The sequence below is a fragment of the Ziziphus jujuba genome, chromosome 1 (assembly GCF_031755915.1).
Source record: "Ziziphus jujuba cultivar Dongzao chromosome 1, ASM3175591v1".
In the NCBI taxonomy this organism is placed as follows: domain Eukaryota; kingdom Viridiplantae; phylum Streptophyta; class Magnoliopsida; order Rosales; family Rhamnaceae; genus Ziziphus; species Ziziphus jujuba.
In genome coordinates, this window is record NC_083379.1 from 26,016,948 (window position 1) to 26,039,706 (window position 22,759).

The following is a 22,759-nucleotide window of genomic DNA, read 5'->3' on the forward strand; positions in this document are numbered from 1 at the left end:
AACTTCCTTCTCATCTTTGTACACAGCTAGAGCTCTCCTAGTAACCAATGATAAGCCCCCACAAACCGAATACTTGTAATCATCTTCATCTTCATCATTAACGTCCTTCAATGATGGCATGGAATTGTTATCTGAATCTTCCTCTTCAGATTCAATTTCTCCACTTTCCCGAATCACCATGACCCTCTTTTTTGGACATTGCCTTGCAATATGACCCCTGCCTTGACATTTAAAGTGCATGATATCTCGATTCCTAATTGAAGATGAATCTGATTTACTTACTTTCTTGGATGAGGATGGTTTGGCCTTAGCTTCGAATTTAGGCGTGTGGTGGCTTTATCTTCAAACTTGGGCTGATTGGGTTTCCATGTGGATGGGCTTGCTTTCCAAGTGTTTTGAGCAATACTAGGTCTTATGGTACCCCTCCATTTGAGTTGTTGCTCTACTTTGATAGCCATATGCAACATCTCCTCAATCTCCACATAATGATGCAAATCCATTTGATTTGCTATTTTCCTATTCAAACCAGCCAAAAAACATGCCACATTGTAGCCTCTCTATCCTCCTCAACATTAGCCCTCAATATAAGGATTTCCATCTCCTTATAATAGTCTTCCACCCTCCTATTTCCTTGAGACAAGCTTTTTAGCTTTTGAAAAATGCTCATATAGTAATGGCTAGGTACAAAATGCTTCCTCATCAAAGCCTTCATCTCCTCCCATGTATCTATAGGTCTTTGGCTCGCTTGCCTCCTAGAAAGTATCTCTTTGTCCCACCATCCAATAGCATAGTCCGTGAATTCAACAGTGGCTAATTTAACCTTGTTAGCCTTCGAATAGTTCTGATAATCAAATACCATTTCAATCCTCTTGTCCCACTTAATATAAGCTTCTGGATCATTTTTACCTTGGAATGATGGTATTTTCATCTTAATTCCTCCATAGTCATTGCTCGGTCTAATCTCTCTCTCCCACAGAATTGGTTGGTACCTAAACCAGTGTCTTCTTCTTCTTCCTCATAGTCATCTCCCACTCGTTCCAAATCTTCCCTTCTTGGATAATTTCTTCCTTTTCCATGACCATAAGTGAACCTTTGTGGTGGTCATTGCTGCAGCGTTTGTATTGATGATTGTATCCTATCTAACCTATCATGGATTTGCTCGATTTCCAACCCTAGTGCTCTTTAGAGTTCTCCCACCATGGCTTGAATGTATAACTTTGGATCAGCTACACCTGGAGTTCCTTCCATGCTTTCTTCACTTTTGTCATATGACATGATTTTTTTTTCTTCTGGTTTTTTTTCCTGCAAAAAATTGTTAGTAAAAAGGACCTCACAACACTCCCTCATGTGTTTCGCTCAAATTCAAGGTCTCAATTCACTCGTGTTTGTACTCTAGTTATAGTTTGGCTTTTACCCTCTATAATTCTCACCTCTCTTGCCTTTTACCACTCTAGCAATTCTATTTGGTTCTTTGTAAACTAATTTCAAACTAAATCAAACTAGCAAGTAATATTCCAAATAATCCTATCAAACAGTTATGAAAGAAAAGATAAGAAAAAGTAGAAGAAAAAGACAATGACAATAGATTTGTTTTTCAACAAGAAATTTGGCACAAACACAAGAAACTGGAATGTTAAAAACAAATTGGAATCAAATTTACAAAGTGAAATTTGTGAATATTCAACAAACCTTTTTTACGGTATTGATTTTGATTTGTTTTTTGTGCTTCTCAAATCAACCAAAAAAATTTCACTCCTTGTTTTCTCTTGAAACCTTAATAATTCAATGCCACAAGCCACAAGAATAAGAAAAAAAAAATTATTTTATTTTTTTTACGTCCAAGCAAGAATAACAATCTTTATCAAACTATAGTAATACCAATCGCACCAAACTTCAATGAAAACACACCAAGCCATCAACCACAAGGGTTAGGATGCAAAGAGGAACAAATAATTTTTTTTTTTTTTTAATATATGTAAGGTATGATCAGATGAATGAAGAAGAACCAAAAAAAAAAAAAAAAAAAAAAAAGATGCAAAGAAGAATGCAGTGACCAAACAGATAAGACAACCAAAGAAATCAAAGATGCAATCTCTAACCTAATGCTAAAAATCGCAGAAAACCAATAACAAAGAAAACAATGAAAACAAAGATATATAGATCAAACCTATAATTAAAAGCTAGCTCTGATGTCAAATTGATACGAAACTAGAGTGACTTGCCTCTAAACCCATAACAAAGATTGATGTGGACCGTCTAATTGCAAGTTTTGAATGGAAGACCTCAATCTTTTACCTATATTTGAGGTAAGAAACTTGGTATGGTGAAGACGCCACAATAGGGTGCAAAATAGCTTATTGATAAGTCAAATTTGAACTACATCAGCAAAGCTTGAAAATTTCAATATAATTCTTAGAGAATCAAGAAAATCACTCTCACTTTTTAATCAAAATTGTAATCTAGTTTTTACACTCTCACTTTTTAATCAAAATTGTAATCTAAATTTTATTCATGACTTTTGTGCCTTTGAATAGGAAAAATAAATTACAAAGCTTTCCTAAATTTGCTAAAAATAATGATGGATGAAAATTAGGTTTAGGAAACCTAATTTGGTTAGGTTTAGGAAATCTAATAAGGTTAGGTTTAGGAAACCTAATTTGGTTAGGTTTAGGAAAGCTAATGTGGGGTGGCTAGGTTTAGGAAACCTAATGTGATTAGGTTTAGGAAATCTAATTTGACTCCTAGTTTCCTAATTTGAATGGCTTTTAATTCTTTAACCAATTCAACTCTAATAAAATTAGGAAAGTAAATAGGCAACATGCCAAAATCGAATCAAGACATAAATAAAAATTAATGTTTTCCTAATTATAAAATTCGGCCAAGCTTAGTTGGAAGCCGTATAGGCACATATCATCCTCCACGTGGCAAAAGTGTTATGTCACCATAGGATGCCACATCACTGTTCCAATCATATGGACCAATTTTGGTTCATCTTCAGCAATAAACCTGTGTTCTTGAGATGTGAACACCTCCTGTATTAGATAATTTAGTACTTCTTTAAACCTTTTCGCTCTTGCCCTGGTTATTAGTCTTGTAGAGATTTGAAGTAACTTTGTACTCCATCTTGGAATGCTCCTGGTCATGTCCTCATCAGGGTGCTCGCAATTGTGAAATAGCAAATAATACGAATGCACTACATCACAAGGATTATGCAAATATTGTCTTCCTAGCCTCCTTCAATCATATCAAAAAACACAATATCGCTATGATCCTTGTAGCACAAAGGATACCCATGCACGGACCATGGACAATTAACCAAATCAACACAATCAAATGCATTGAACTAAGTCACCAACAGGGTAACTCAGAACCTACGAGTCATGGTATTTAATCAACTTCCACTGCCATTCCAAGTAGCTTACCAAGTAATCACACCATCGACAGGGTAACCTAATCATTCGTATGGGGCCTGTTCACAAATGGGAGAGAAAATGAGTTACATTGACAATTTAATGATATAGACAAATTAACCTCACTACATGTGAGTTCTTAAAATTCTATACCACTATGCCAACTAGGCACAAAGCCTCATGACAATTTATAGTTTGGACATACCAAATCTTGCGATAGGCAAGCACTTAGCCAATCCTCACCATCATATCAAACATACCATAAAGCTGTTCATTGGGCAATTTAACTAACAATATTTCATTTAAATCTTGGGCATTTTAATTAAATAAACAAAGAATGGAGATAATTTCTCATAAAATAACAATAACTAAATAATAGAATAAATAAATAAATAACATAAAATTTCACAATGAATTGAATAAATAAATGAATTTGTTTTTTTTTTTTTAATTTGAACTTGAAATGGAGATAAATTTCCACAAAATAGGAATAAATAAATAAGTAAATGAAACCATAAGAAAAAAAAACTAAGTTTTTTTGTTTTTTTTTAATTGGACTGCTGACGTCAGCAGACGACAAGTCGTGCTGATGTCATCACGGTAATGTCAACAGACTGCATCAAACGACATGTCATTTTTCCTATGTTCCCTGGCCAACAGGATCAGGTTTAACTCGGTTTCACTGCAAATGGGTTGCACAACCTATAGGTTCGACCTGTTGGTTTCTCGCACGTCCGACGTCTATTTCCTGCCATTTTTGAGCCATTTGATTCGTCTTTTAATGGGAAAGAATTTCTCCATATCAATTTGGCCAAAACCAAACTGAAAAACAATGCCTAAGAAGCTTATTTTTTTCGACCATGAATTCACAATTTGGGACAAAACCTTATGCTCTCTGACTGAATTGAAAATTGAAAAACACTCCATTTAAAACAAAAAACAATTGCCCACAATGCCCAGGTCTCAATTCGTGCCAAAACATTCTTGTGAACCTAGTAACGGCACCCCTTCTTTTTTTTATTTTAATAAAAGAATTTAGTGGTGAAAGATTTGTAATGCATTGGATAACAAAACCCATGAAGCCATTTGGTCAAATCGTGGCAAAAATTCAACACCAAATAAGATAATATTTTACAAAATTTTGATCAAATCCTATATGGACCCGATATTGTATTATATATTTATTTCAATTAAGGGTTAACTAAAACAAAGCAGTCAATTAATAAAATCCAAAATTTGATTTGATCATACCACCATCAGTCACAACATGCAATCATCATACCAAAATCAATATGCAAAAATAGAATCCAATTGCCTTTGTAAAACAAAAATAAAATGCATAAAATACAGTGACTTGTGTGTCCTGGCTCTGATACCAATTGTTGGTGTTATTAAATATGAACAGTCAAACATATATCATTGTAGCACTATAAACCCAGGATCTATACATATTCATAGAAAAATGTTATTTAATTAAATTACTGATTGTTAAGTGCAACCATTGATTTATCAGATCTACCTGCAAAATAGAACACAGAAGTAACAGAAGCAATGCCTAATGTACACACTGCTCTCTAACATGTTTCCCTTAAGTTTTCACCAAATAAGCCTCATAGACACTTCAAAAACCCTAATGTCAATTGTATGTCTCCTATTATATCACTAGTGACTTATTTCTAGTTTATTTATATATATACAAAATAATTCATATATAATAATAATAATAATAATAAAATAGAGAATAAGTCAATTAGGCTTCTAGACAAAATAAGTTTTTCAATCCAATGGGCCAATTGAAGTATTATAAAAAGTGTGTGGCCAAGAGCTCTACTGAAAAGTTTAATAAACAAGCCAGTCTCATTACTGGTATAAATAAGTCCTATAAAGGAGTCACATAATTATCACTTGTCCATACAAAATATCTAACAATTTAGCCTTAAGTACTTTACTTTCCAAACTAATTCTATTCTTAATTAAAGGCAACATTGTTTCCCTAATAAAGCCTAATTAAAATGTTCCAATGATCTTTAAATCCCATACCACCTTGAGCTTTGGGCCACCACATAAAAGTCCAATTCTCCAATGTATTCCTCTTGAAGCAGAAGAATGGCTCCACCAAAACGGTGCCATCAAGCTATGAATACTATAAAGAAGAGTCTTTGATAAATGAAAACAACCACCGATAGTATAAGTCGAAATAGCTCGAGTAAAACCTCCTTACCACCAGCCTTAGAAAGTGACTTTGCTTCCCGTCCTGACAATTTTGCAACAACTCGCACCTTTTGAGCCATCCTGGAGCATAACCTGACCCATATGAAGGCATGGATCATCTTATCTGAACACTTTGGGACTATTTGATATCCCTTTTTTATACAGAACAGCGTTGGCCCTATATTCCAGACTAGAACTAGGACAGGACAATGATAAGGTAAAAATTAATTCAATTTTTGTTTGGTATCAATCAGATTAGACCTTTTTTTTTAATAACTAATATAATAAATATAATTTACAATATAATATGTTGATTTTTTTTAATTCAAAAATTATTTAAATTAGATAGGTTCATCATCTATTTTTTTAAGTATATTAAAAGCTTATCTAATTAACTATTATATGATTAATTTTAATTATCAAAATTGCATATACTTTTTTTTTTTTTTTAAGAAATCAAAATTGTATATACTAGATATAAGGGAAAAAAAATCATATATAATTGTTATATTGACTAGAAAATAAAAATAAAACAATTCAACCACTTATGCAACGGACACAAGGAAACTACGATAAAGAAGAGGGGAAAAATAAGGAATTGAAAGAGGAGATAAAAACAAATATAAAGGGATAAAAAGAAAAATAAACAATTTAAAAAAAAAACAAAAATAATAAAATAATAAAATAAAAACAAATGAAAATAAGAAGGAAAAAAAATGAAAAATGAAGGACGATGTAAAGATAAGAAGAAATAAATAAATTACAACTGAAACCAAAAAAAAAAAAATGAAATGAAATAAAAGACAAAAAAAATAATGAAATGAAGAATGAAATAAAAGAAACAGCAATTGAATAATGAATAAATAATTTATCTCATTTGTTTCAAGAAAAAAAATTTATCTCATTTTTATTTTATATAATAAATAAAATTTAAATTCTTAAACAATTTTAAATTTATAATTCTCTAAATACATTTTCTTTCTTTTTTCTTTCTCTTTTTTTTTTTTTTTTTTTTTTTTTTTTTTTTTTGACACATTACTTGTGCAGCTTCTACATTTCAAGAAAAGAAAATGAAAAACGATAGTGAAAAGATGGAAGCGAAGATAATCGAGCACAACTTTCGCTAGAGTTGACACGTTAGTGTTAATTATAGTTCAAGGTATCTCACTTAGTTGAAGACTTATTGAAGACTATAATATGCTTGGTTGAAGACTTTATAATATGCTTAGTTGAAGTATGCTTAGTTGAAGACTTTATGAAGCAGTGTATGGCACCTCAAAGAGGAAACTAATGTAAATAAGCTTTCAATCAAGTGAGCAACAATACCATCCAAATAGTCACATCTTTATTTCATAATTCCCTCAAAAAATGACGAACAAGTTAGAGATAGGAACAAAATCAGACTGCAGTTGAATCCCCATCATGGGTTCAGCCAGAAAAATTAAAAATAATTGGTTAGAGGATGAACCCTAGGATCAAAATATCAAAACATAACCTCCTGCCTTCCCCCACCTAACTTTGGATCAGTTTATAGACCGCCCATTTCACATAAATTAAGCGCGCAAGAAACAAATATTTCTGAACTTCATTAGAAGACGATGCCCGTAAGGAATCCAATAACTGATTTTTCACCACAAATGCAAAAATCGTAGGATTTGCCTCGGCAAATTCATTTCTATCTAATCAGATAACCCAAAAAAAGTGGGCGGTGAAGTCCACGTGTATGCGTTTTTTCACAGCTACAATAAATTTACAAACTGGAGCTAATGGTAAAAAAGAAAATTGTAGTTAAAGAACAGAACTTAATCTTCGTCCACATTTTATAAATTTCAACTCTCAGGAAAACTATACAATCAAGTAACATCAAAACCATAGATCCCGTGATTGCATCCATAACCTCCGTAAGTTTTATTCATTCTCAGTTATCCTATATGAAGAAAGATTATTGGAATATAAACCATAGATGATCCACCAAAGGTTAAGACTTTTAGGAAAAACGGTGCTTTAACATGATGATGAGAAGATTTTTGATTATTGAAGAAAAATATATTTGTGCTTGGTAACACTTCATTTCCTTTTTGTTCCGAAACAACAATAACAATATCCTGTAGTTTATGTCCAGGCTAGAAGTTCTTTGACAACTCGATTAGTAAAATCTATACTTAAACAGGCAACTTGCAAAATTGCTTCGATATTTGAAATTCAAATGGAAAAAAGAAGTTGAAAGATCAAAATCAATGGAGTAAACTGTACATCATTTGCGATTACCATGTTCTATGCACATGCATGCTACAATTTGTATCAAAAAGACGTAACACTTCTAACTACAAGGGCAGCAAAGGAGAGAGAGAGTTCTAGGTGCAGGAAAGACCATCAGTTTGTCAAAGGGAGATTTTTCTGACAAAGCTGCTGACAGGAAACCAACTGATTACACATCAAAGGTCTGTGTGGTAGTTTTCAGGCTTGTACCACAATGAAAAATCAACTTCCTTATTCTTCAATTTCTCTGTTGCAGGTGCAATCCTCTCCAGAAGCTGCATTTGACAAAAAATTAACAACCCAGGCAAGTCACAGTGGCCATTGGTTGAATATTATGGTTTTAGAAAGTAATATTATGGTCAACATCTTCCTAGAATTGAAGCATAGCATAGAACATAAAATAGAAATGAACTTCAAAATATGAATGGTCAAATCACTTGATACGCAAGTTAGAGAATAAGATTACCATGTGAGTTTTTGTTAGCGTATCAAGTCTTATAATGAATATCAAGTTCAAGCTGAACCAGGTTGCGATTGAATAGAAATCTTAGCACTTCAAAACTTGCTAGAAGTGGATATAAAGCAACAACAAACAAAGTGAAAAAGAAGAAAAGAAATAATTGCATAAAATGAACCACAAGAGAGCATATATGCGGATCCAATCTACAATCAAACAATTCCATAATAATTCTCGCCATTTTTAGCTTTTTGTCCTGAATATACCTTTTGTCTATCTATTTACTTTAACTATTAAGTTAATTTGCATGTGCATACGATGCATAAAAGGGATATATATTATATAAAAGAGTACCATGGTAATGAAATTTGCATAACAAATTACATAGACCAACAAATAGATTAATAACTAAATTAAAGATTTTTTGTGCCAATACACCTAGAACTATGTTTGAAGTTGCGAATAGCAAACTTAGCATGATTGCCCTGAACTTTAAAACTGTGCTTCGTAAAGACATGTTTAAACCTGTTTATTTGTACCGTTAAGCATCACATAAGCCACACGTGGATAATGGAGAAAGGGAATGTCGGATTTTAAGAAGAATTTTTGCCCCATGCCCTCTGAACTATGACTAAAGTTGCAAATTTCCCCTTTGACATTAGTGTTCAAAAGTCAACCAAACCAATGAAACCAACCAATTTGCAATTTTGTTTAATTAATTTAATGTAATTTGATTGGATTTTAAATTTAAAATCAGATTGCATTGGATTGGATTGAATTGGTTTTTAACAAATACAACAAGATTTTACTAATCAGCAATCAGCAGTTTCTTAAGAAATTTTTATCAAACAAAAACGGTAGTCGGTATAGATAAAGCATGCAATTTTACTCTAATATCGCCTACTTTTTTAATGGGTTGAGGTATTTACCAGTATGACAATAAGCCGAGAGGGTCTTGGGTGTAGGAGGGACAATTTTTCCCCGTAAAATAATTATTATTCTATTTCAACTACTCAAAACACAACCATAATCCAGAGAGGAAAAAAAAAAAAAAAAAAATGAAGAAGGAAGAAAGAAAGAGGCACACTGAGAAAGAACAGAGGAAGACATTCTACTTTGGGTTTTGAACTCTCATGTAATATCAAATACACGCATAACAACAAACAATCAAGATTTGCTTGCCTTCCAGTGCATGGGAAATTAGAAAATTAAGTCACCCCAGTTCACAGCAATCTGCACTAGCATCATTTAAAAAATTTACAAAATTAGTCTGCAGACTAGGATCTTCTAAAGCCAACAAGATCACACCATGTTTTACAAACATGTAGAGAAGGTAAGATTAGCATCCTTATTGTGTATGTTGATAACATCAAAGCAACTTTTAGCAACACAGCATAGAAATACTTAAAAGTTGTTGGCTAGAAAATTCAAAATTACGACTTAGGGTGTCTGTCTCTCGTACTTTCTTGTAATTCAAGTTGCAAGGTCAAAAGTAGGAATTTTCCTATCAGACCAAAAATATATATGGATTGGTTCAAGGAAATGGGTATGCTCTGATGCAACTTGGAGACATCCCAATTGAAGACATCCCAATTGATGCTAATAACACATTTGGAGTACCAAGTTCAATGAGTACTAAGAATATAGGTGCAATTTCATTTAAGCAGTACTAAAGGGTAATGTTGTAATTCCATGTGTTCGAATCAGATGACATGGAGCCAAGTTTGATGAGTACTAAGAATATGGGGGTGTATTGATATTTCATTTACATAGTACTACATAGAATCAGAGGACAAACTAACTGATCTATTTACTAAATTGCCAAGCTAGGCATGGCAAGCATATATGCTCTAAAGCATATATGCTCTAGATTGGGAGAAGTGGTTAAAGTACAGGTGTTTTAGATGTTGTGTATTTATGTTTTACCTAGGTCTATAAAATTTCAAGAGAAAGATAATAATAACAATAATAATAATAAAACAAATAAACACATTACAGTGCCATGTAAAAATCTCCATCTTCAATTATTTACCACAAACCAATGCAACGAGATAAGACCAAACATGTTGAAATTGTCACACTTCATCAAAGAGAAGTTAAAAACTAGAGGACTTCATACTTAAATAAATTGGCAGATGCCTTCACCAAAGGACTTCCAAGACAATTTCACTGTATAATTTGCAAGCTAAGAATGATGGATAACTGTGAACAAGTTTGAAGGGGAGTGTGGAGAAGGATGAAATTATTAAATTATATCGTGTAAATAATACCTTCTTAGTCTAGTAGATTATATCGTAATTGGTGTTTGTTCAGGACTAAATATGTAAATAGGAAATCTTTTAATATTCTTGTAATATTTATTTTCTTTCCGTACTGTAAATGGTCTGTTTAATTGTACCTTTTTCCATTCAACACAAAGCAGAACTGAAGAATTTTCTTCAAATTTCTCTTGAAGTCCAAACATATATTGTTTTCTCTTCAAGTAGGAAGCGTCTTTCTTAAAGGAAAAATCAAGCTGCTTTTAGAAATTACTTAAATTTTGTAGAAAAGAAAAGCACTCATAAATGTATAAATACACTGGTCAGCCATAAATTATGAAGCAAGTTCAGGAACCTGGGTACTTTTCTTATCCTCTTTCACATAAACAATGACTAATTGTCTAATTGAGTACATTGTTAGAAGAAATAATTTGTTAACACAATTATCCTCCAAGCAATAGAAATAACACTAACTTTGGTAAAAGATCACCATGTCAACGGTGTCAGAACAGTTCAAAATCAGCACTAGACAGAAGATAACTCACAATAAAACTTGACATTTACTCAACTTATAGATAAGAAATAAGACTAACCTTGTCATGCAGGACACCATTGGACACCAAAACAGATCTATCAAACACACAAAATTTTCCACCATCCATGCAAGTAACTGCTCCCCCAGCTTCTTCAACTATCTACTCAAAAAGGAAAGAAAAAATAATTTCTGCATAGAATTGGATATTAAAAAATGCCAAAACAATATGCTTCATTCTAAAGTTATTTCCTTAACTCTATAAAGGTACGGGAAAATGCTCACAACTGACCATTTTTTATTTACTCTCAAAGCATATTCTTCTCAGCCTTAACCTCTTGAATATACTTGCCATAAAATTGAAAAAATTGTTTGAGGACCCAAAAATTTACTAATTTAACACAGTAACAATATGTATCAATCGCAAAATAAGAAAGTAAAAGCATCAATGAAAAATTATTTGGATTTTAACATATTAATGTAATTTACTATTTGAGGTCCAATTATATCATCTATGGATTCTAGCCGGCCTGATTCAGATTATAAGAGAAAAAGCATAAAAGAAATCGAAATTTAAGCAATCAAACCAATGTTTTCTCTTCAGAATCAAAGGACATCAAAAATGTAATCTCAAAAAAGCAAATAGATAGAAAAGGAAATAAAAACCTGATTCTCAGGGATCACCTAACTCACAAAATGAATTCCTAAAAATCTTTTGTATCAAATATACTCACAACTAGGAAACTAATTAGACAGTACAAAATGCAATCACATCTTCTCAACGTGATTGAAATATATCCATCATCACCAACTTGCTACTTATTAATCGGGCCATTAGTGAAAATATCTCTCAAGTAATTCCCAATTAAGACAAATGAAGTGTGTATAACTTATCATAAAACCCAAAAGCCTAAACTAACATAAAGTGGTCCCAACTGTTTATATCAAATAATAGTAATAGTTAACACTCAAACCTAAGCCGTGATTCTCCAAAAGACTGATGGGCTTTCTGAGGCATACTCCTTGTGGTTGCTAGCAGCTTTGTCCTGCAAGAAAAGGCTCTAACAAGAACATCAGAGATTTACTCTAGAAAGGCCCTTCGGGCTTTCCAGGACAATGGGGTTTCCCCATCACATTATGGCTATTTGGCCTGCCTCCTTGATCCTCTTGGCTGAGCGGATTGTGGGCCCAAGGTAGGGCCCAAGGTATAACAGTAATAGTTCTACGCTCCCTTTATGGGCACGTCCATCTACAAATAACTTAAATTGGCCCTTACTAACGTAGTATAGTTAACAACAAATAGGATTTAGCAAGATTCGATCACAACACTTTGTAGATAAACAGTCTACGAAACTATGTTAAACTATCACAAATTCCAAAATCTTGAGTTGATAGAAAGTAACTGTAGATATCAATCTTTCTACTAGTGTTATCATAGTACAGATTAAATCACTTTCTAAATTATCCTTGATGAAGTGCCCTTATCAATATGTTTGGCCCTAACATTCTCAAGTCAACTATGTCAACTATTGATAATATTAGAGTTTAATAGGAACATCATTAGTTTACCTTGAGCTCTCTCGATAGTAAAATTTCCTTAAGACAGATCTCATTTCTGCCTTTGCACATCAAACTAGAAACATATTGCTTCTTGTTCCTCCAAATTACTAACAGTAGTATCCTGAAGTTGATCTCCTACAATTACTAGATGCTGCCCAGTTTGTTTAAGTATATGCTTCAACTCCTAAGTGGTTATTTTTTGAGACTTCATTACCATTAGTCCCATTCAAATACCTTAAAATTCTGATAACGCCTTTCAAATGTTCTTCAATTAGAGTACATAAATTGAACATCAAACTTGCAACATATCCGATGTCAGGCCTTCTATAACACAAGTAAATTAGTTTGCCAAGTGGTATTTATCATATGTTTCTGTCCATGATAGTTGCTTCTAATGACTATTCCAAGTTTGAGATTACAATTGAGATATATATACTAGATACTATCTTGGTTCACATCGCAACAAACATATTTACCTGACCAAATCCAAGATATATTCATTGATGTGATGGAAAGGTTCCTCTTTCTGACTTGTAAATCTACATTCCAAGAAATTATTCCATATCACCCAAGCTCTTTACTTCAAATTGTTGGTGTCTTGAGATTTTCCCTTTTTCTATGCACCACTGCTAGTCAGTTAATATCATCAACATCAGCAATAATAATGTTGATCTTACCCTATCCATGTTCGTAAAACATGAGTGCTCTCCTTGGCTTTGTATGTATTTTAATCTGCAAACTATTCTTGTAATTTTTCACACCAAGCTATTGGAGAGTATTTCATACCAATTAGACTTTCTTAGACTACAAAGTCTTTCCTTACCAAGCATATGTTCTCCTCTTGTATTAGATGCATAAACACTGTTAGAGTATATTTGAAGGACAACTAGGAAAAATGTTCCTACAACATGTAATTGTACACGGGCTACAAATAAAAGCATGCCAGATTTACAAAACATTCCATTTCTGATAAATAGATTTAAAGAAAATAAGAAATAAACATGTACCAAAACACCAGCAGCCATATCCCAGGGCTTTAGACGGTATTCCCAATATGCTTCAACAATTCCTAGAGCTACATGGCACATGTCCACTGCAGCTGCACCCAGCCTTCTTACACCCTAGACATCAAGTTAAAACAAGGGAAACAAAGATTAGCTAAATAGAAAAAGAAAACTTTTTACGTAGAAATATAAGAACATGAGAAATAATAGAGTGCAGGAAACAAACATGACTCAAAAGGAAAAAATATATCTCATCAATTAGTACCCTGCTGATATCAGTAAATTCTTTAAATAACTCCATATTGGTGGCCCACGCATCATCATGTTCATAGCCAAAACCAGTAACAAGAAGAGATTGCTCAACCTGAAAAAGAGGAAGGTGAGCTCCACTAAGCAAAAGGGATTCAACCAAAGAAAAACTTCAGAAGCATATATCAGCTCATTTCACATACAACTAAAGAAATTTCATGCCATGTAAAAGATAAGAACTTACAAGAAGCAACTTGCTGAAATGTTTTAAGAGGATGACAAATGAAACCCATAAAGCAAGTATTTCCTAAATTCATTAAGGTTTATACCTCAAAAGTTCCTTAAAGCCAATGCCTAAAAATTCCTTACAAGATTATGAGTAGTTAGCAAAATACAAAGGACATGTTAAGTCTACACTTTTGCTAAGTTGGTATATATACTGAGGGCCATAGAAAGTTCTTAAATGCATACAAGGCTTATGCCTTGAAAGTTCCTTAAAGCTAATGTCATACAAAAATTCCTAACAAGATTATGAGTAGGTGGCAAAATCAAAGAACATGTTAAGTCTATGCTTCTGCTAGGTGGATATACACGGTGAGGCCTACTTCCTAACAGCTTAAGATTTGTGGTTAATGGTAAATTACATTTTATCAGAGTATAATTAGCTGTTTAGTCTTGTATTTGGGATCCTACTAACCCCCATTTATTGATTTGCATGTGGACCACTTTCTATTAGCTTAAGCTTTTGGAATGAGTGGTAATTTAACATGGTAACAAATCTTTGTGATCTATCAACTCTTGGGTTGACCACCCTCATTTCTACTAATTAACAGTTTTACTAGAGTAAGGCTCAATTTATGTTCTCAGATAGCATATAGATGGGTCAACTTCTATTAGTGAAACCTTTTGAGACGCATAGTCATTCAACAATGCCAAATGACTAAACATTTTTAATAGGGTGTTTGTATTCAATGGCAAGTCCTCCTTATATAACGTAACAAAAACCCTATTTACAATAGCAAAACCTAATCAAATAAGAAAAGTAAATCAAATCTAATCAACATCTCAAAACTAACAAAAACTCAATTGTAATTGTTAACAACAGTTCTCAGAAAAAACAATTATTAAATAAAAATCCTAATTTACTTTGGCACCAAAGCCTTAAAACATTGTTGAATATAAGAATACAAGTATTCTTGAAAATAAGACATGATGCTCATCTTCTTCATAAGATGCACTTTATTAAGCACAATCAAAAGATGGTGCTTTATTTCTTATAGAACTTTCAACTTTTTGAACAGTGAAAAGATAGGGTTTCTCCTTCACCACTAAACTACTTCAAAAGCTTCTTCTAAGATATCTAATAGAGCTCACCATCGGCCTTCATCCCCAGTGACTGTTAGCTCTCCAGCCAACCTACGATAAAAAACTTGCAAAATATTTTATCTTCCTCATTTAAATGAAGGTGACAACCATGCAAATTGAGATTTATACTCTAGAATTGTACAACACCATAATCTTGTTAGAGTAGGGCTACAAATATTCTAATATCACACAAAAATGAGAGGTTTCATCATACAGGATTCTATACAGAAAATAAAAATAAAAATAAGCACACATTTGGATGTAGCAGTTTACAATTTACTAGACATACTAACCTGATGGGTTTGACTGACATGAACCTTTTGTCCATTACAAAATGCTCCTCCACCTGAGAAACAAATATTAAGTCTCCAATCTTAAGTATATAATTAACTTAAAAATCAAGTAAAGCAAAATATATAAGTAGTTAGACAGAACTTCAGACCAGCAGTAGCAGAAAATGTGCGCGTATTCCAACACATAGGGCCACCGACAAATTCTACCTGATAAATGAAAATAGAAATAATAAATTTTATTTCACCTTGTTGTCAACAAGCAATTGAACCATTCGATAAATCATCTTACAAACAGGGATAGAAATATGACTCTAAATATCTCATCTTTTACTTTTCAATGACTCAAAAGATTTTCCATATTTCAAATGAGGATTGGCACAATAATTTGCTAGAGCATTATAGAGACTTTGAACACTATGGGACTAGAACAACAGTATCAAGGAATTCCCAATTTTGAAAATTTCACCGGTAAAAGGAATACAAAAATGATACAAGAAATCAAGAAATCAAGAAAACAAGATAACAAGATAACAAAAAATCAAAAATCCAAACAGAACAAAATAAATTAAAAAAAAAAAACAAATAAGAAGAGGATCTTTGATTGGCCTGCCTAACAACAATTTTGAACATGAATTCTTTTTTATGCGGTGACCTAGAGAAAGAGTTGTCAAAGAAGATGTTGAATGATTTGGATGGGAGTGCCAATAACAATGAAATGAGCAAGCTCATAAATGTTTTATATTACCTTAAACAATCTACTAGAGCATGATATGGAAGACTTACAAAAGCTATAGTGAGAAGAAGTATCAACAAATTATAGAAACATTCTTTTTATCAAACACTCAACTTCAGGTAAGATGACAGGCTAACAGCATTGACTATATCATCAAAACTTGGAATAACTTGTAAGACAGAAGTCGACTGGAAAAGAGTTTGAAATAAAATATATGGACATATGGAAGGCAAGTATAAGTAACTTGCTCAATGGATTCTTTATCTTCTAAGAAAAGCATATTTTTTATCTCTTAAAAGTAAAATGTTAGGGTCTAAGCTGAAAAATGCCCCAGCTAACCAGCAAATTCTACAAACAAAGAAAAGGTGCTGTAATTGATAGAATCATGCATCAAAGGTTGGTAGGAAAATTGATCAACTTACTGATAAAGCAGTTAGTATGGCAAGTCAATTTATATACACTTACCGACACAGATAATTTGGAGGTTGCCTATGTAAATCTCCACTCTCTAAAGTTTCCTAGGGAAGAAAATCCTATTCCAAAAGAATGATAGCTAACCTATATGTTGTTGACTTTGTTTGGACCAATACAGCTAGGAAAAAATTGTAGGATTTTTGAAGACGGAAATCAAGATGTATCTTAAGGACTCATATCAAGTTTAGGCTTCATTATGGGCATCCAATTGAAAAGAGTGCAAGGATATTTCAATTTCTTTGATTTTGTTGAATTGGAGCGACATGATGTAAATAGTTAGTTTAGTTTTTTACACTATTGAGGATTTCTCATCCTCTTAAATATTTGTAATGCTTTTTTTCCAATCAATAAAATAATTTTTCATATAGTAATAATAATAATGGCTATAATAATAATCATAATAATATTATAGCCATTATTATTATTACTATATGAAAAATTATTTTATTGATTGGAAAAAAGCATTACAAATATTATTGTCATTGTTGTTGTTGTTGTTGTTATTATTATTATTATTATTATTATTATTAAATTGACATTTCATTTAACTATCTATTTATGCTGCAATTGTTGCGAAACTAGTATGTAATGGGGTTAGTTCCATGAAATAATCATAATAATACTAGAGACACCACTAATTTTGGTTACCAAATGATGTGGCATTGTTTCATGGGTAAATTTCAAAAACCATCACTATACTTCTATTTTTCTCTCAATTTGGTCATACATTTTTTTTTTTTTTTTTTTATGTCAATGCAATATCACCCCTATGCGATCACTAAGCGTCAAATTAGTTCTTCCATCAAAAACTTTATTAGATTTGGATGGAAAATTACATGTGACGTGCACATGATGCACATAACACACAATTTAAGCATGCGTTTTGAAATGAAATATTTGGCCTGATTAAAAGTAGAAACCAAAAAACAAAAAAAAAACAAAACAAAACAAAAAAGGACAATGAAGACTGCAAGGTTTATCAATATGTCAAGGAGAAGACAGAGACTAAACAATCATTGAGAAAAGATGATGCAAAATATAGTATGTTAAATATAAGTTTGTCAATTTATTAGAATAAGAAATATTGAAGAAAAAAAGTAAAGAATATTAAAATTTTAAATTTATGATTAAGTTTGGGCTTTTATTTAGGAATCCTCTTTGGGTTTAAATGAGTTTAATGGCTTATCTCATGGATATAGAGATCAGATATTATCTCTACCTTCACTCACAACCACAGCCTAGCTAAAGAACAGACACTTGAACTTGATAGGTACCCATTAAAGTGAATGGGATTATGGGAAGGAACAGACCCCTCACTCCCTGTGCATTCACTTGGCTGAAACGGAAGTAAAGAAAGAATCCCCAATGGGATTGACATTAACAATAAGCTTCAGTCCCTAAAATCCCCAAAATGGTAGAGGCCGAAACACATCCTTAGTCTGTAAAACACCTAATCAATCTAGGTTTTGTTTCAGATAAATGGTTTAAAATTTTTTTATAAAACCAAACAATGTCTTTAAAACTCATGATTATACCATGCGAGTTGGCCACATGTAATTTCCATCCAAATTTAACAGGATTATTGACAGAAGGACAGATTTGAGACTTAGTGATAATATGGGAGGGGACATTGCAAAAAAATCCATGGACTAAATAGAGACATAGATGAAAGTATAGGGGCATTTTTTGAAATTTACACTAACTCTATTAGGTTAACTTTTCAACCATGTACTCCCATCATTTGGCATCCAAATTTGGTGATTAAGTTTAATAACTCGAGTAATACTCAAATAATTAACAATGCAATAAGAAAATGACACTGAATGAAAAGTAAAGTTGCATTGTATGATAAATACCACAGATGCAGCAGCAGGTTTTCCTCGAAACAGGACTCCCACAGAGACTGCAAAGCTAGGGTAACAGTGGGCAAAATTTGTTGTCCCATCTAGAAAGATATCAGAAAAAAGAAATTTGAGTTACTACAACTGAAAGGCAAATTTATTAGCAAATACAGATATAATTTATCAAGCAGTCAATAATTTCTCTTCCTTGTAAAAGGAAACTGTGTAAAGAAACAAAAACTATCAATCAATAAATCTCAAATAACTCAAGATATGATCCCTAAACTAAATTCTTTAGTCCACCACCAAATTTTGAACGAAGCACCAAAATCTGCATTTATAAACCATTCTGCAACAGCTTCTGACCTTTAGTTCTCTTCATCCAACATGATATTCTAAAAGCTTTCCCCAAGGAAGACTAAAGAAAGTCAAGTATTTACATACCATATCTAAACCAATGCAAAAGAGGTCAACCAATTGTTCTAGAAGTTACTATCTCCACTTCAGCCTCTCTTTCCCTTTCTTTCTCTGTTATTTTTTTTTTTATCATTATTTTTTTTTGGGGGGGAAAAATCAAAACAACTAGTATTCTCTTCTTCTTCTTTTATTTTATTTTTTTAATTATTATTTTTTTCCTTCTAGTTTACCCCTTCCAACAACAGCAGGAACATAACAGGATTGTCCATGCTTGCTCTTGGTGCAGTGTGATTATAGGCATAAATTCCCACATTTAAGAATTGCAAATTTCTCGATGATAGTATTATGTCAACAAAACCATAGTAAATTGAAGCTTCTCTAAAAACATAAGCAACCAAGCATTTCACATTCTCAAACAGATAAATCAAAAGAAGGTCATTCCAAACAGACAAATACCAACTTAGAGTTGGTCATCCAAAACATTTTCACCATAAGCACCGACATTGTTGACACGATCATTTATTTAAATAGTAACATAGCAAGACTTATCTTGCAAATACAATAATTATAGTGCCAGGATTTCTCAAGACTCCATAAACTGACACAAATGATTTCTTCACATTAGCAAAGTTGTTAACAAATACGATGTAGTTTGAGTTGACTAAATCAAATATGTTGAAATATCAAATATTACAACTCTCAAGTTCCAGAAGATTATTTTGATTACAAGAAGAAAAAATAAACATATAATTAATAAAAAGATCCTCTTATTCCCAATATCCATGCTTAAGAGACACAAACCTAAAGGATCGATGCACCAGAGATAATCAGAAGATGTCTCTCCTATAATTCCACCCTCCTCCCCAAGGACAAGGTGGTCTCCAAAGTTATTCCTCACAACTTCTAAAATTGCAGCTTCACTCATTTTATCCGTGCTGCAAATAGATTGCATAGATGATGTCAAAATTTTGTCATAGATCTAAAAGGAAAAATAATCAGGAAAGCATAATATATTAATCTTAAAATTATTCAAGTGTAGGTATCAATCTTAAATGGAATTTTACTGGAAAACCAGGTAAATTTGAGATCATGAACCATGTAAATAAACCACATAAATCTAACATTTAGTATTAATAGAACATGAATGAGATTTTAAAAGTTCATAAAATAATAAGGATTGTTTTGTAATCCTTAGAGAAAATTGAGTAATTTTACATCTTTAACTTCTTCTTTCTTTCTTTTTTTTCCTTCCCCCCCTCCCCCCCCTATTGATAAGGAAATAGAGGACAAGGGATCCTCAAAAACATAAATACATCACTGATTAACTACCTTAAGCATGAAAAGTATCCATCATCTGTGAAAGTAAATTGTTATGTCTTACTCAGTAACCAAGTCAGTTAGTCCCTTATATGTAATACTCTGAGGCTTATTCACAGCATCCATCACAACCTGAAAAAGAGAAGCATATAATGTGTGTGTCTGTAAGGTACGTTAGAGATGGATGACAAAATTTCCTAAAATCTAGACAGTGAAGCAAAGAGAGATCAGAGGTACACAGCAAGTGATCATAGAAATTGCAAAGAGTTCTCTGTTCACTTATACTGCAACAGGAACATTCTCCTTTATTTGTCCATTTGAAACTAGTTTGAGCCTGAAAATTACAGTTAATAAAATGCCATACTGACCAACCATGAGTCATCTATTGAGATAACCAGAAAACAAAATTTGTACACTCCAAACAAAGCCAAAAGACAAGAATAAATTCATGAGAGCATCAAAAATATATATATACCTCACAGATTTTTGTTAATTACATGCCTTAATAACAAATAATTCTTGAAGTCCTCAAATAAATATAGACATCTATATTCATTCTATGAAATCATAAAAATAACATTTCCTCAAGCCAGTCCTAAGTGAGCATCCTTGGACATTGATGCAATGAAATTTCAGTTACCGCACTCTGTTTTCTTTGCAATTTGAAACAAAACAAATTTTCATGACATCAAATCCAGCTGTTCAAAATCCATGAAAGAAATCTCCATCAATAAGAGTTAATGCTCAATTTATTTAAATTTCCTTGAAGAGGCAAGTTTTGAATATTTGGTATTAAGTTTTGATAGCAGCTTCAATAAGTTGCTCTCTACAGTCATTCCAAATTAATCAAAATTAGGTGATATTGTTTAAATGGGATTCTGAATTGCACCCTATGTTAAGTAGACATTGTGATAAACCAAAAAATGATTTTCTACTTATCACCAAGGTAAAGAAGCAACATACTTCTAGGTTTGGAACCATGGTAAAACCACTTAAAGTACAGTTCTAGGTCCAGGTTCAAACCTCGTCTGTCCCATGCATGCATCTAGATGAGAAATTGTGTTTATAGTTGCTAGAGAAATTCATTTGGATGAACTGATAACGAATTAAATTAAATCTTAAAAAAATTCGGTCATTTGTTACGAAAACTCCGCCTTATATTATACAATATCAAAAGAATGCTACCTTTTTTTCTTTTATTCTACAAAAGAATGCTACCATATAGCATATACACTAATATAATTTAAGGTAGACAAGCATCATTATTCACCAACCTTCACTTACTAATTGCAAAGCCATTCTGGATAGAGAAACCAACATTCTCAGAATAAAAATGGATAAACAAATAAATTATAGCAGTACTATGTCAATCATTCGAACTGTTTCTCAGTACATTAATAAGCAGCGCAAATTGTTTTTGCACTAACAAATCAAATTTGACAATGATATTAAAAATATAAAATATAAAATAAATCCAACAGACACAACTCAAATAATATAATAAAAACTACAAAGAGATTGAATGAGAAAGCAAACCTGAGCACCAGTGCTAGCGGCAGTCTCAGCCACTTGTATGAGCCGACTAGGTGCAATGGGTCCAGTTGATTGGGCACCCATCTTTGGGTACTGTTTTTGATTGGGAATTTCAGATAACACAGCCCTTGTGCAGAGAGTTCTCGCCTCTTTGGTATTTGAATATGGAAATCTTTGAAACCCATGTTTGAATTTTATTCTTATACTCAGAGGAAGAGACCCGTGAGATAGATTAGGTGGGGAACGCAATCTGGGTATACCAGAAAAACTCAGAGGAATATTTGTGGGGAGAAAGAGAGACCTGCCCATTTTGAATTGGAAGGCTTCAGGGGCTCCGCAGTGTGTTCAGGACCCTTATGAGATGTTGGTACAACTGCGCTACCACAAATTCGTAAATTCGTAAAATCGCAATATCGTAAAAAAATAAATAAATTTCGTAAAATCGCATGGCATCTTATGTACAAGCAGCCCAATCAACCGAGTCAATACCTTTTTTGGGCACGATTGGTTCTTATAGTTTTAACATTACTACTATTCTTTTTTTTTTTTTAATGGATAAAACTCTTTCAAAAAATTAAAGTTAAAAAGATTTAATGATATATTATTTAATTATTTTTTTATTCCCAATTCTTGCATTATTATGAGATGTATTGAATTAGGAGTTCGATGAATTTAAAAAGATTTTAAAAGTCAAAAGGTATTTAATTAATATTTTTATGAAATTTATTAAAGTTTTAGAGTATTCAATTTATAATTTTATAGATTCTATATAAATTTAATGGTATTCAATTATGATTATTTAAACTTTTATTAAAATCTACTGTTATTCAAAAAGTTATTACTTTA

The 22,759-nt window shown here is 32.3% G+C and overlaps 1 protein-coding gene across 11 annotated transcripts; it reads right to left on the reverse strand.

Moving 5' to 3' along the window:
• Positions 1-7,796: 7,796 nt before the first annotated feature.
• LOC107425712 (phosphatase IMPL1, chloroplastic) lies at positions 7,797-22,363 on the reverse strand. Of its 11 annotated transcripts, XM_060818078.1 has the most exons (11): positions 21,917-22,360; positions 20,445-20,512; positions 19,865-19,998; positions 18,662-18,750; positions 15,748-15,805; positions 15,599-15,651; positions 13,918-14,055; positions 13,695-13,808; positions 11,189-11,290; positions 9,520-9,570; positions 7,797-8,155 (listed from the first exon to the last, which is right to left on the reverse strand). In XM_060818078.1, the coding sequence occupies exons 1-10, from the start codon at positions 22,220-22,222 to the stop codon at positions 9,538-9,540; spliced, it is 1,095 nt and encodes a 364-aa protein (XP_060674061.1). In that variant the 5' UTR covers positions 22,223-22,360; the 3' UTR covers positions 7,797-8,155; positions 9,520-9,537. The 11 variants fall into 11 exon arrangements, with proteins under 11 accessions (XP_060674061.1, XP_060674057.1, XP_060674059.1 ...); XM_060818074.1 differs by lacking the exon at positions 9,520-9,570 and having other exon boundaries at positions 21,917-22,350; XM_060818076.1 differs by lacking the exon at positions 9,520-9,570 and having other exon boundaries at positions 13,957-14,055; positions 21,917-22,342.
• Between the last annotated feature and the right edge of the window lie 396 nt (positions 22,364-22,759).